We start from the raw sequence: 13,705 nt of genomic DNA on the forward strand, positions 1-13,705 counted from the left end.
GGTTTAGAGAATGCCAAGAGTGTGCAAAGCTGTCATCAAGGCAAAGGGGGGCCACTTTGAAGAATCTAAAACATAGATTATATTTTGATTTGTTTAAAACTTTTTTAGTTACTACATGATTCCATATGTGTTATTTCATAGTGTTGATGTCTTCACTATTATTATACAATGTAGAAAATAGTAAAAATAAAGAAAAACCCTTGAATGAGTAGGTGTGTCCAATCTGTGGACTGGTTCTGCATGTCAATGCAACAGGTTCAAAATGATTAGATTACAAGAAAGGAGCTGGGATTGTTTACTTTAGAAGGTGCCTATTCTTCCTAATGGGACACTGTATCATCTGAAGTGTCTGAAGTATGATTCTGCTTACACATGGTTTTATCAAGACTTCTTGCCCAAGATGCAATAAGCTCGATTAAGATGAAGACTTATTTAGCACTGATTATTAGATTTAGATGAAGACTTTTTGCACTAATTATTAGATTAAGATGAAGACTTTTAGCACTAATTATTAGATTAAGATGAAGACTTTTAGCACTGATTAATTTTCTTTCTTCCAGGACTGATGGAAAGTCCAATATCATGTTTTCTGATGAGTTTACCAATGATTGTGTCACGTCTGCTCCTGCTCCCCCTCTCTGACGCTCGAGGATGCCAGGCGGCTCATCATTACTCACACCTCTCCCCATCGTTACGTGCCCCAGCGCTTCATCGGACTCACCTGGACGCCATCACGGCATTGATTATCTACCCTATATCTGTCACCCCCTCCAGTTAATTTTCCGCGTCTGCATTGATGCTGTTTTGTTTCTCCTGTCCAGACGCTGTTCCTGTTTTTCATGTCTGTTAACCCATTAAATATTCATTCCCTGTACTTACTACATTTCCTTTTCAAAGACTTGCTGAGGCATTTATCAGTTAGTGACACTGTAGTAATATACAGTATAAAGATACCTGGATCAGGCTGTTTTTTAATTGATTTTTATTGAACCTTTATTTAACTGGACAAGTCAGTTAATTAAAAACAACATTTTATTTACCATGATGCCCTAGGAACAGTGGGTTAACTGCCTTGTTCAGAGGCAGAACAACATATATATTTTTCTTCCAGTTCCGGAGATTCAATCTAGGAACCATTCGGTTATTGGCCCAATGCTCTAACCACTAGGCTACTGCCGCCCCTTAGGATACCTATCTCCCTGCTGTTAACCTCTCTTGGGTAGGGGGCAGTATTTTCACCTCCGGATGAAAAGCGTGCCCAAAGTAAATTGCCTGTTACTCAGGCCCAGAATTTAGGATATGCATATAATTAGTAGATTTGGATAGAAAACACTCTAAAGTTTCCAAAACGGTTAAAATAATATGCCTATGAGTATAACAGAACTGATATGGCAGGCGAAAACCTGAGAAAAATACATCTAGGAAGTGGAATTGTTTTCATGTGGCTGTTTTTCAACTCAATACCAATAGAGAATCCAATGGGTTTGGAATCCGATTGCAGTTCCTATGGCTTCCACTAGATGTCAACAGTCTTTAGACATTGTTTCAGGCATTTATTTTGAAAAACGATGTGTGAAAAGCCATTTTGGTCAGAGGACAGAGGAAGTTTGCAGACCTGATTTGGCGCACTCTTTGTTATTTTTCCTTTCTATTGAAAACGGTATTGTCCGGTTAAATTTTTTATTGATTATAAATACAATTAACAACCTGAGGATTAATTATAAGTGTAACTGGGAGTCTGTAAGTGCAACCATATGAAGATCATCAAAGGTAAGTGATTAGTTTTATCGCTATTTCTGACTCCTCGACTTGGCTGGTAATGATTGTATGTTTGTTTTTTTACATGGGGCGCTGTCCTCAGATAATCGCATGGTATGCTTTCGCCGTAAAGCCTTTTTGAAATTTGACCACAGGCTCAAACGCAGTCAAAACAGGCAGACAAAAAAATCCAAATGATATCCGTAAAGTACATAGAAACATGTCAAACGATGTTTATATTCAATCCTCAGGTTGTTTTTAGCCTAAATGATCTATAATATTTCAACCGGACAATAACATCGTCAATATAAAAGGTAAACAAGAAATGCACTCTCTCGGGATTGCGCATGAAAAAGCTCTGCGACACGGTAGGGTCCACTCATTCAGACTGGTCTTACTCCCTCATTTATAAGAATACAAGCCTGAAACGATGGATACTGTAATGGCATTGAATAGAAAACTACAAAATCCCCCCCAAAAATAATTCCTGGATGGATTTTTCTCAGGTTTTCGCCTGCCAAATCAGTTCTGTTTTATTCACAGACACGATTTTAACAGTTTTGGAAACTTTAGAGTATTTTCTATCCAAATCTACATGCACATATATACATCTATATGCATATCATATCTTCTGGGCCCGAATAGCAGGCTGTTTAATTATGGGCATGCTTTTCATCCAAAATTCTGAATGATGCCCCCTACCCTAGAGAGGTTAAGAAATGTACTGAAACCCCCAGTGTAAACCTTGTACACAAAATGTTTGAAATGTTTGAAACGTCTTTTAATATTGATTATGAAGTACTGGGACAGAATGGGGAAATAAACACTTAATAGGGTTGAATGACCTCCGACCTCTATTCTGCCTTTCTGGTGAGGCCTAATCACCCTCACTAGAAAGGCTAGAGACATTGGGTGAGATTTAAATGTAAGATGTAAACACTGATAATTAGTAAGAAGATCATAAATTAAATCAGATGGGTCACATACACATGTTTTATCAATAGTCCTATGTGTGATTCAGACCATGAGGAGGAGAGAGAGAGAGAGAGAGAGAGAGAGAGAGAGAGAGAGAGAGAGAGAGAGAGAGAGAGAGAGAGAGAGAGAGAGAGAGAGTGCTGCCCCTGAATGAGGGAAACCTGTCTCCAGTCCATATTATTATATCTTGAATTACCTTATGGGATACAATTATTTCCTTATGGAGTTATCAAGGTATGTCATTTGACTGTATTTGTTATTCTGATTTGTTTATGTTTTACTTAACCGGCAGTGTTGTTATTGTTTTGGACGCATAAAACACGATGTGAGTCATGTGTCAAAAGGGAAGAAGTGCATTGTGGTTCTTGTTATTGGTTGTTGTTTGAATTGTGGTTTTTGTTTGTTTGTTGTATGATGTTTTGTTTGTTTTGTTTTTGTCTTGCTTCAACAAAAAAAATCTCTGCAGATTGGTTCTGCTGTATGGTCGGGATTTCTCCCTAAGGGTTAGCCCTCTACCAAACCTGACCCTGTAACTCTGCAGTGAGGTCGTCAATGTTACAGGGGAGTATAAGCCAATTTGATCAAATGGTTTTAACAGTGTGTTGTTATTCTATTTGACATTTGTCTTAGACATTTCTATTAAGAATATTGGCAGTGGTAATAATTTGTCATACAGTAAATAGTTTATCTGGTTTCAGGCTTCTATTTGGAAAAACGACGTGTTAAAAGCCATTTTAACAATTTTAAATATTTTAACAATAGTTATCACAGTGTAATACAAGGAGGGAAAGTGAGGGAAAATGTTGCTGTCTGAAGAGGTAGCATTGAATTGTACACAGCATCTCCTCTCACTCTATCTTGGTTCGTGCAGGTGACTGTGACCTCCTCCTCAGACCAATTGAAAGTACGCCCAGAACATTGTTCTGGGAACCAAAAGGAGTATCTCAGTTTTAAGGTCCCAGATTTGAGAGAAGAAACCTTGTTAGTTATCAGTCAGTCAGTCACTTGCAGGAACCAACGTTGATGATGAATAATGAATCATGTAAATCATGCTTACATTAATTGTTTGGATAGCCGTATATAAGAGAACTAACGGGACTGTCCCAGCAGAGCTCCTGACCGATGTGTACTATGCATGAAGTTTGTTGGAACCTCTCCAGCTTGCTGATAATAAAGAATGATTCATTTAAGTTTGACTTTGAGTCCCTGGTGGTAATTTCCACGACAACGCAGATAATATTATGTTGTCACATCAGCACGGCAATGTTTGTAATGGATACCCTGTTTGGTTTGTGCAAGTGTGATTGATAGGTGAGACCGGCATGTTTGTGTGTCCGTGTGTGTGTGTTTGTGTGGCTGTGTGTGTGGCAAGGGATCAGCATGCTTTGTGTGTGTCCACTACAGATGAGGATGTGTGTGTGTATTTGTGCATCCGTGTGTGTTTGTGTGTGTGTGTGTGTGTGTGTGTGATGCGAGGATCTCAGCTAAGCTTGTGTGTGTGTGTGTCCACTACAGATGAGGATGAGTGTGTGTGGGTTCCCTCGGTGCGCAGCCCTCTGGGCATGTGCACAAACACACCTGGTCGATACACCTGTCTGTCAGGGCTTAGTAACAACAGTAACAACACTGCGCCCGGCACAGATGAGACGGCTGAGGCCATGCTAGCCTTGACCCCTGAACCTGCCCTGACATCTGACCCCCGACCTCTAACCCCATGACCCCTATCTTTTGGCCACATTCCAATCCAGACGTCTGCCTGAACTCACAGCTGTACCCATCACGTGATATAGCAGTAATCTGATGCCTGACTGAGCTGTAAGTCCAGAACAGACTGTGGGAGGAGCACAGTACTACATAGAGCCATGACTACATGGAACTCTATTCCACAGTACTTCATAGAGCCATGACTACATGGAACTCTATTCCACATCAAGGAACTCACGCCAACAGTACAGTTTGATTAAACAAGAAATACACCTTATGGAACAGCGGGGACTGTGAAGCAACATAGACAAGTGCATATAAACACAAGATAACATACACAGTATACACTCATGTACACATGGATTTTGTGTTGTAGATAAGTGGTAGAAGAGTAGAGGCCTGAGGGACACACTTAATATGTTGTGAAATCTGTTATCAATGTATTGTAATGTTTTTAAAACTGCCTTCATTTTGCTGAAAGAGGAAGAGTAGCTGCTGCCTTGACAGGAACTAATGGGGATCCAGAATGAATACAACTACAGCTACATAGCACACAGCCATTGGTTGAAGTAATGCAACGACTGCATTGTAGTCGGACTTGAACGTGACCCCGTACCCTAAACAAGTTTGAACTATGACCCTAACACATCGTCTTGCATGCGGCAGAACTAAGACTCGGGGTGCGTCCCAATAATCCCTCCTCTCTCATGAAGTGTACACGTGTTCACTTTCCTTCACTGAACTCACACTAGAATGCCTCCACCAATCCAATGCTTTTAGTTTTGAAGTAGTGAACAAGTGTACACTTCAGAGGAAAGGAGGGAGCAGTGTCCTCGAGTGGAATGTTTCTTAATATTTTTTATAATTTCATAATTAAGCAAATTTTATCATTCGTTGTTGTTATATTACACTCTAATGTGATATAAAGTGTAATATTGGAATGAAACTGACATGGTACATGTGTCTTATATTTAGACAGTCAAATAGTGATGGATCTCTCAGAGAAAACGATGCAGAGGAAATATATGACATTTTAAATGCGGTCCTCCGGACCAGGTTGAAGATCAAATGCGGCCCACTTGGAAAAATGAGTGTGACCCCCCTGATCTAGACTGTTAGAGAGGTTACTACCCTCACTGATCCCCATGCTACTTCCTCAAACAGAGGTTACTGTTGTGCCACTGCAAACCGCCCCATAAGGACAGGTCTAGGTTCAGTTACTGTGTAAGCCTGGATAATGATGATCAGTAAGGGACTATGTAAACTGATCTGAGTGTGGTGCTTATATTACAGTAGGGACTTTCCTCTGTTGCTGTAGATACCGTTATTCCACTGGCAGCTTCCTCTTTGTAGTGTTGAGGCCCAAATGAAACCCTATTCCCTGTATAGTGCACTACATTAGACCAGGGCCCTATTCCCTGTATAGTGTACTACATTAGACCAGGGCCCATAGTGCACTGTATAATAGGTTGTCATTTGGGATGAATGCCAGGATGGTTACCATGGTAACATTTTTAGCACTAGTGTGCTGTGGGTTTCTGGGTGTTTTAATCTCCACCTCAACTTCCTCCCTGTCTCATGTCTTCATTTATATCTTAGTTAGTTGGTATCTGATGGTTAACATGGTTACCCATGGCAACAACTTGGATCCACTATGAACATGATAGGATGTGACAGTTTTCATTTGTATGTGTTGTGTTGTGTTGCGGTGTATGGTGTGTTGTGGTGTGTTGTGTTTTTGTGTTGTTGTGTTGTGGTGTGTTTTGTTGTTGTGGTGTGTGGTGTGGTGTGTGTTGTGTTGTTGTGGTGTGTGGTGTGGGGTGTGTGGTGTGGTGTGTGGTGTGTTGTGTTGTGGTGTGTGTTGTGGTGTGGTGTGTAGTACTGTGCGCCTCCCATAGGCTGTTCTGGATTTGGGGACTGTGAAGAGACCTCTGGCATGTCTTATGGGGTATGTATGGCTGTCTGAGCTTTGTGCCAATAGTTCAAACAGACAGCTTGGGGATTTCAACATGTCCAGTCATCTCATAAATACAAGTAATGAGGAAGTCCATCTCTCCTTCACTCAGAGCCAGGAAAGTTTGACGCACATATTATTAGTGTTCGCTCTCTGTGTACATCAGAAGGCCAGCCGTGCTGCCCTGTTTTCAGACAATTGCACTTTTCCTACAGTAAGTCCCTCTTTGTGGCACCTGACCACACGACTGAACAGTAGTCAATCTGCGTCAAAATTAGGGCCTGTAAAACCTGCCTTGTTGACAGTGTTGTTAAGAAGGTAGAAACTAGGTCCTGTAAGACCTGCCTTGTTGATAGTGCTGTTAAGAAGGTAGAAACTAGGGCCTGTAGGACCTGCCTTGTTGACAGTGTTGTTAAGAAGGTAGAAACTAGGGCCTGTAGGACCTGCCTTGTTGATAGTGCTGTTAAGAAGGTAGAAACTAGGGCCTGTAGGACCTGCCTTGTTGATAGTGCTGTTAAGAAGGTAGAAACTAGGGCCTGTAGGACCTGCCTTGTTGATAGTGCTGTTAAGAAGGTAGAAACTAGGGCCTGTAGGACCTACCTTATTGACAGTGTTGTTAAGAAGGTAGAAACTAGGGCCTGTAGGACCTACCTTATTGACAGTGTTGTTAAGAAGGTAGAGCAACACTTTATTATGGACAGACTTCTCCCCATCTTAGCTACTGTTGTATCAATATGTTTTGACCATGACAGTTTACGATCCAGGGTTACTCCATGCAGTTTGGTCACCTTCACTTGCATAATTTCAACATTATGCATTTGAAGATTTATTTGAAGTTTAGGTTTTAGTGAATGATTTGTCCCAAATATAATGCTTTTAGTGTTATATTTAGGAAATATTTAGGACTAAATGATTCCTTTCCTCCCATTTTGAAAGTAACTGCAGCTCTTTGTTAAGTGTTGCAGTCATTTCAGGCTCTGTAGTAGCTGACATATATAGTGTTGCAGTCATTTCAGGCTCTGTAGTAGCTGCCATATATAGTGTTGCAGTCATTTCAGGCTCTGTAGTAGCTGACATATATAGTGTTGCAGTCATTTCAGGCTCTGTAGTAGCTGACATATATAGTGTTGCAGTCATTTCAGGCTCTGTAGTAGCTGACATATATAGTGTTGCAGTCATTTCAGGCTCTGTAGTAGCTGACATATATAGTGTTGCAGTCATTTCAGGCTCTGTAGTAGCTGACATATATAGTGTTGCAGTCATTTCAGGCTCTGTAGTAGCTGACATATATAGTGTAGCAGTCATTTCAGGCTCTGTAGTAGCTGACATATATAGTGTTGCAGTCATTTCAGGCTCTGTAGTAGCTGACATATATAGTGTAGCAGTCATTTCAGGCTCTGTAGTAGCTGACATATATAGTGTTGCAGTCATTTCAGGCTCTGTAGTAGCTGACATATATAGTGTTGCAGTCATTTCAGGCTCTGTAGTAGCTGACATATATAGTGTTGCAGTCATTTCAGGCTCTGTAGTAGCTGACATATATAGTGTAGCAGTCATTTCAGGCTCTGTAGTAGCTGACATATATAGTGTTGCAGTCATTTCAGGCTCTGTAGTAGCTGACATATATAGTGTTGCAGTCATTTCAGGCTCTGTAGTAGCTGACATATATAGTGTTGCAGTCATTTCAGGCTCTGTAGTAGCTGACATATATAGTGTTGCAGTCATTTCAGGCTCTGTAGTAGCTGACATATATAGTGTTGCAGTCATTTCAGGCTCTGTAGTAGCTGACATATATAGTGTTGCAGTCATTTCAGGCTCTGTAGTAGCTGACATATATAGTGTTGCAGTCATTTCAGGCTCTGTAGTAGCTGACATATATAGTGTAGCAGTCATTTCAGGCTCTGTAGTAGCTGACATATATAGTGTTGCAGTCATTTCAGGCTCTGTAGTAGCTGACATATATAGTGTAGCAGTCATTTCAGGCTCTGTAGTAGCTGACATATATAGTGTTGCAGTCATTTCAGGCTCTGTAGTAGCTGACATATATAGTGTTGCAGTCATTTCAGGCTCTGTAGTAGCTGACATATATAGTGTTGCAGTCATTTCAGGCTCTGTAGTAGCTGACATATATAGTGTAGCAGTCATTTCAGGCTCTGTAGTAGCTGACATATATAGTGTTGCAGTCATTTCAGGCTCTGTAGTAGCTGACATATATAGTGTTGCAGTCATTTCAGGCTCTGTAGTAGCTGACATATATAGTGTTGCAGTCATTTCAGGCTCTGTAGTAGCTGACATATATAGTGTTGCAGTCATTTCAGGCTCTGTAGTAGCTGACATATATAGTGTTGCAGTCATTTCAGGCTCTGTAGTAGCTGACATATATAGTGTTGCAGTCATTTCAGGCTCTGTAGTAGCTGACATATATAGTGTTGCAGTCATTTCAGGCTCTGTAGTAGCTGACATATATAGTGTTGCAGTCATTTCAGGCTCTGTAGTAGCTGACATATATAGTGTTGCAGTCATTTCAGGCTCTGTAGTAGCTGACATATATAGTGTTGCAGTCATTTCAGGCTCTGTAGTAGCTGACATATATAGTGTTGCAGTCATTTCAGGCTCTGTAGTAGCTGACATATATAGTGTTGCAGTCATTTCAGGCTCTGTAGTAGCTGACATATATAGTGTAGCAGTCATTTCAGGCTCTGTAGTAGCTGACATATATAGTGTAGCAGTCATTTCAGGCTCTGTAGTAGCTGACATATATAGTGTTGCAGTCATTTCAGGCTCTGTAGTAGCTGACATATATAGTGTTGCAGTCATTTCAGGCTCTGTAGTAGCTGACATATATAGTGTTGCAGTCATTTCAGGCTCTGTAGTAGCTGACATATATAGTGTAGCAGTCATTTCAGGCTCTGTAGTAGCTGACATATATAGCGTAGCAGTCATTTCAGGCTCTGTAGTAGCTGACATATATAGTGTTGCAGTCATTTCAGGCTCTGTAGTAGCTGACATATATAGTGTTGCAGTCATTTCAGGCTCTGTAGTAGCTGACATATATAGTGTTGCAGTCATTTCAGGCTCTGTAGTAGCTGACATATATAGTGTTGCAGTCATTTCAGGCTCTGTAGTAGCTGACATATATAGTGTTGCAGTCATTTCAGGCTCTGTAGTAGCTGACATATATAGTGTTGCAGTCATTTCAGGCTCTGTAGTAGCTGACATATATAGTGTTGCAGTCATTTCAGGCTCTGTAGTAGCTGACATATATAGTGTTGCAGTCATTTCAGGCTCTGTAGTAGCTGACATATATAGTGTTGCAGTCATTTCAGGCTCTGTAGTAGCTGACATATATAGTGTTGCAGTCATTTCAGGCTCTGTAGTAGCTGACATATATAGTGTTGCAGTCATTTCAGGCTCTGTAGTAGCTGACATATATAGTGTTGCAGTCATTTCAGGCTCTGTAGTAGCTGACATATATAGTGTTGCAGTCATTTCAGGCTCTGTAGTAGCTGACATATATAGTGTTGCAGTCATTTCAGGCTCTGTAGTAGCTGACATATATAGTGTTGCAGTCATTTCAGGCTCTGTAGTAGCTGACATATATAGTGTTGCAGTCATTTCAGGCTCTGTAGTAGCTGACATATATAGTGTTGCAGTCATTTCAGGCTCTGTAGTAGCTGACATATATAGTGTTGCAGTCATTTCAGGCTCTGTAGTAGCTGCCATATATAGTGTTGCAGTCATTTCAGGCTCTGTAGTAGCTGACATATATAGTGTTGCAGTCATTTCAGGCTCTGTAGTAGCTGACATATATAGTGTTGTGTCATCCTCATGCATAGACACACTGGCTTCACTCAAAAGTATGTCAACTGCTCGGCCTCCGACCACAAGGCACTACAGAGTGTTGTAACGGCTTTCTATAGTTCAAAACTCAACATGAACATAATACAAAACAATAAACGTTGCAAAACCGAAACAGTCCTAACTGGTGCAGAAAACACTAAGACAGGAAACACAAAAGAACTATGATCAGAACGTGACAAGTGTAGTGCGTACGGCCCAGTACATCACTGTTACCAGGCTTCCTGCCATCCAGGACCTCTATACCAGGCGGTGTCAGAGGAAGGCCCAGTACATCACTGTTACCAGGCTTCCTGCCATCCAGGACCTCTATACCAGGCGGTGTCAGAGGAAGGCCCAGTACATCACTGTTACCAGGCTTCCTGCCGTCCAGGACCTCTATACCAGGCGGTGTCAGAGGAAGGCCCAGTACATCACTGTTACCAGGCTTCCTGCCATCCAGGACCTCTATACCAGGCGGTGTCAGAGGAAGGCCCAGTACATCACTGTTACCAGGCTTCCTGCCATCCAGGACCTCTATACCAGGCGGTGTCAGAGGAAGGCCCAGTACATCACTGTTACCAGGCTTCCTGCCATCCAGGACCTCTATACCAGGTGGTGTCAGAGGAAGGCCCTAAAAGTTGTCAAAGACTCCAGCCACCCTAGTTGTAGACTGTTCTCTCTGCTACGGTACCAGAGTGCATTGTATCTGGTCAAACAAGTTTACTAAGGGTTGGTAACAGGCTGATTGGTCTAAAAGTTTACTAAGGGTTGGTAACAGGCTGATTGGTCTAAAAGTTTACTAAGTAGTAGGCCCGAGGCAACACACCTAGTAGGCCTGAGGAAACACACCTAGTAGGCCTGAGGCAACACACCTAGTAGGCCTGAGACAACACACCTAGTAGGCCTGAGGCAACACACCTAGTAGGCCTGAGGCAACACACCTAGTAGGCCTGAGGCAACACACCTAGTAGGCCTGAGGCAACACACCTAGTAGGCCTGAGGCAACACATCTAGTAGGCCTGAGGCAACACACCTAGTAGGCCTGAGGCAACACACCTAGTAGGCCTGAGGCAACACATAGAGAGAGAGAGAGAGAGAGAGAGAGAGAGAGAGAGAGAGAGAGAGAGAGAGAGAGAGAGAGAGAGAGAGAGGGGGAGGGGGAGGATAGAGAGAGAGAAAGGATAGAGAGAGAGAGAGAGAGAGAGAGAGAGAGAGAGAGAGAGAGAGAGAGAGAGAGAGAGGAAGGATAGAGAGAGAGAGAGAGAGAGAGAGAGAGAGAGAGAGAGATAAGGTGAAAAACAGAGAGATGGGGAAGGAGAGAAGAAGAGGAGAGAGAAAAAGAGATCAAGGAGAGAGAGAGAGAGAGATAAGGGTGAAACAGAGAGAAAGGGGGAAGAGTGTGAACATGAGAGAGAAGAGGCGTTCTCTAACAGAAAGAGGTAGAGGAGAGGAGAGCAAAATAGTTGTTTTCTATCTCCGTGTGGCTCACACTGAGTGTTATCTCACCAAAAGAGAGGGAATATTTTATTTATTTTTCTTCTGTTCATGTTATCACCACTGATCAAACAGAATAAAAACCTTGTTAAACTTGGGTATTCTTCAATCTGAACTCAACAGTAAAACAGATTTAATCTCAGACTTATTCTTCTTGTGGGACTAGTTTTATTAGGATCCTACTAGTTGTCATAATACCAGTCTGTCTCTGAGATGGGGTCCAGAACTCTTCTACTTGTTCTGGGTGAGTATAACCTTGTATATCTTTGGAACTTGACTATCTTGTGTGTGTGTGTGTGTGTGTGTGTGTGTGTGTGTGTGTGTGTGTGTGTGTGTGTGTGTGTGTGTGTGTGTGTGTGTGTGTGTGTGTGTGTGTTTGCGTGTGTGTGTGTGTGTGACAAATAAATAGAAAGGTGGTATTTCATAAATCATTGTCAGTTATAGTTGAATGGCTAATGAATATTCCAACCATTTACCAACCATGAACCAACCATTTACCAACCATGGATATAGAATGAATGTTACAACCCTATCTAAGACATGTATAAACTACAAGACTATCTACAATTATATACTGAAAAAACACGATCCAGAGCATCCCAAACATGCTCAATGAGTGACATGCCTGGTGAGTATGCAGGCCATGGTAGTTTCTTGACAGTTTTAGTGTGTTTAGACAGTGTTAATACTGTAGTGTGTATATTGTGTAGTGTGTATTTTAGTGTGTATACTGTAGTGCATTCAGAAAGTATTCAGACCCCTTGACTTTTTCCATCATTTGTTTTGTTACAGCCTAACTATAAAATGGAATGAATAATTTGTTCCCCCTTGTCAATCTACACACAATACCCCATAACGACAAGGCTAAAAATAAAAAATAAACGTTTTTTTTTTTGCAAATGTTTTAAAAGTGAAACACATAAATACCTTATTTAAATAAGTATTCAGACCCTTTGCTATGAGACTCAAAATTGAGCTCCGATGCATCCTGTTTCCATTGATCATCCTTGAGGTGACTGAGCAATAGTGGAAAAAGGGCCTTGGTCAGGGAGGTGACCATGAACCCGATGGTCACTCTGACAGAGTTCCTCTGTGGAGATGGGAGAATCTTCCAGAAGGACAAATATCTCTGCAGCGCTCCACCAATCGGGACTTCATGGTAGAGTGGCCAGATGGAAGCCACTCCTGAGCAAAAGGCACATGACAGCCCATTGGAGTTTGCCAAAATGCACCTTAAGACTCTCAGATATTGAGGAACAAGATTCTCTGGTCTGGTGAAACCAAGCTTGGACTCTTTGGCCTGAATGCCAAGCATCACGTCTGGAGGAAAACTGGCACCATCCCTAAGGTGAAGCATGGTGGTGGCAGCATCATGCTGTGGGGATGTTGTTCAGTGGCAGGGACTGGGAGACTAGTCAGTATCAAGGATAAGATGAATGGAGCAAAGTACAGATAGATCCTTGATGAAAACCTGCTCCAGAGTGCATAGAATCTCAGACTGGGGCGAAGGTTCACCTTCCAACAGGACAACAACATTAAGCACACAGCCAAGACAATGCAAGAGTGGCCTTGGGACAAGTCTCTGAATGTCCTTGAGTGACCCAGCCAGAGCCTGGACTTAAACTCGATCGAACATCTCTGGAGAGAACTGAAAACAGCTGTGCAGCAAAGCAGAAACTCCCCAAATACAGGTGTGCTAAGCTTGTAGTGTCATATCCAAGAAGACTCAAGGCTGTAATCACTGCCAAAGGTGCTTCAACACATTACTGAGTAAAGGGTTTGAATACTTATGATAATGTGATATATTTTGTTGTTGATGTAAATAAATGCTATAACATTCTAGAAACCTGTTTTGTGCTTTGTCATAATGGGGTATTGTGGGTAGATTGATGAGATTTTCATTTTTATTTAATCGACTGTAGAATAAGGCTTTAATAGTTTTAGTGTGTGTAGACAGTTTTAGTGTTTATAGACAGTTTT

The 13,705-nt window shown here is 41.6% G+C and overlaps 1 protein-coding gene across 5 annotated transcripts in view; it reads left to right on the top strand.

Annotated features, from left to right (window-relative positions):
- Window positions 1–13,705, top strand: part of LOC116358998 (adhesion G protein-coupled receptor E1-like) — a 62,136-nt gene that overhangs the window by 32,682 nt on the left and 15,749 nt on the right. The window contains exon 6 of one of the 5 annotated variants that reach the window (XM_031811591.1): window positions 561–3,929. The exons of the other annotated variants lie outside the window; for them this stretch is intronic. Within the exon in view, the coding sequence (XP_031667451.1) occupies window positions 561–566 (6 nt within the window). The 3' untranslated portion in view covers window positions 567–3,929. Of the gene's footprint in view, window positions 1–560; window positions 3,930–13,705 lie in introns of those variants that run through there. 5 annotated transcript variants of the gene reach the window in all.

Source organism: Oncorhynchus kisutch, unplaced genomic scaffold (genome assembly GCF_002021735.2).
Source record: "Oncorhynchus kisutch isolate 150728-3 unplaced genomic scaffold, Okis_V2 Okis01b-Okis20b_hom, whole genome shotgun sequence".
NCBI classification, from domain to species: domain Eukaryota; kingdom Metazoa; phylum Chordata; class Actinopteri; order Salmoniformes; family Salmonidae; genus Oncorhynchus; species Oncorhynchus kisutch.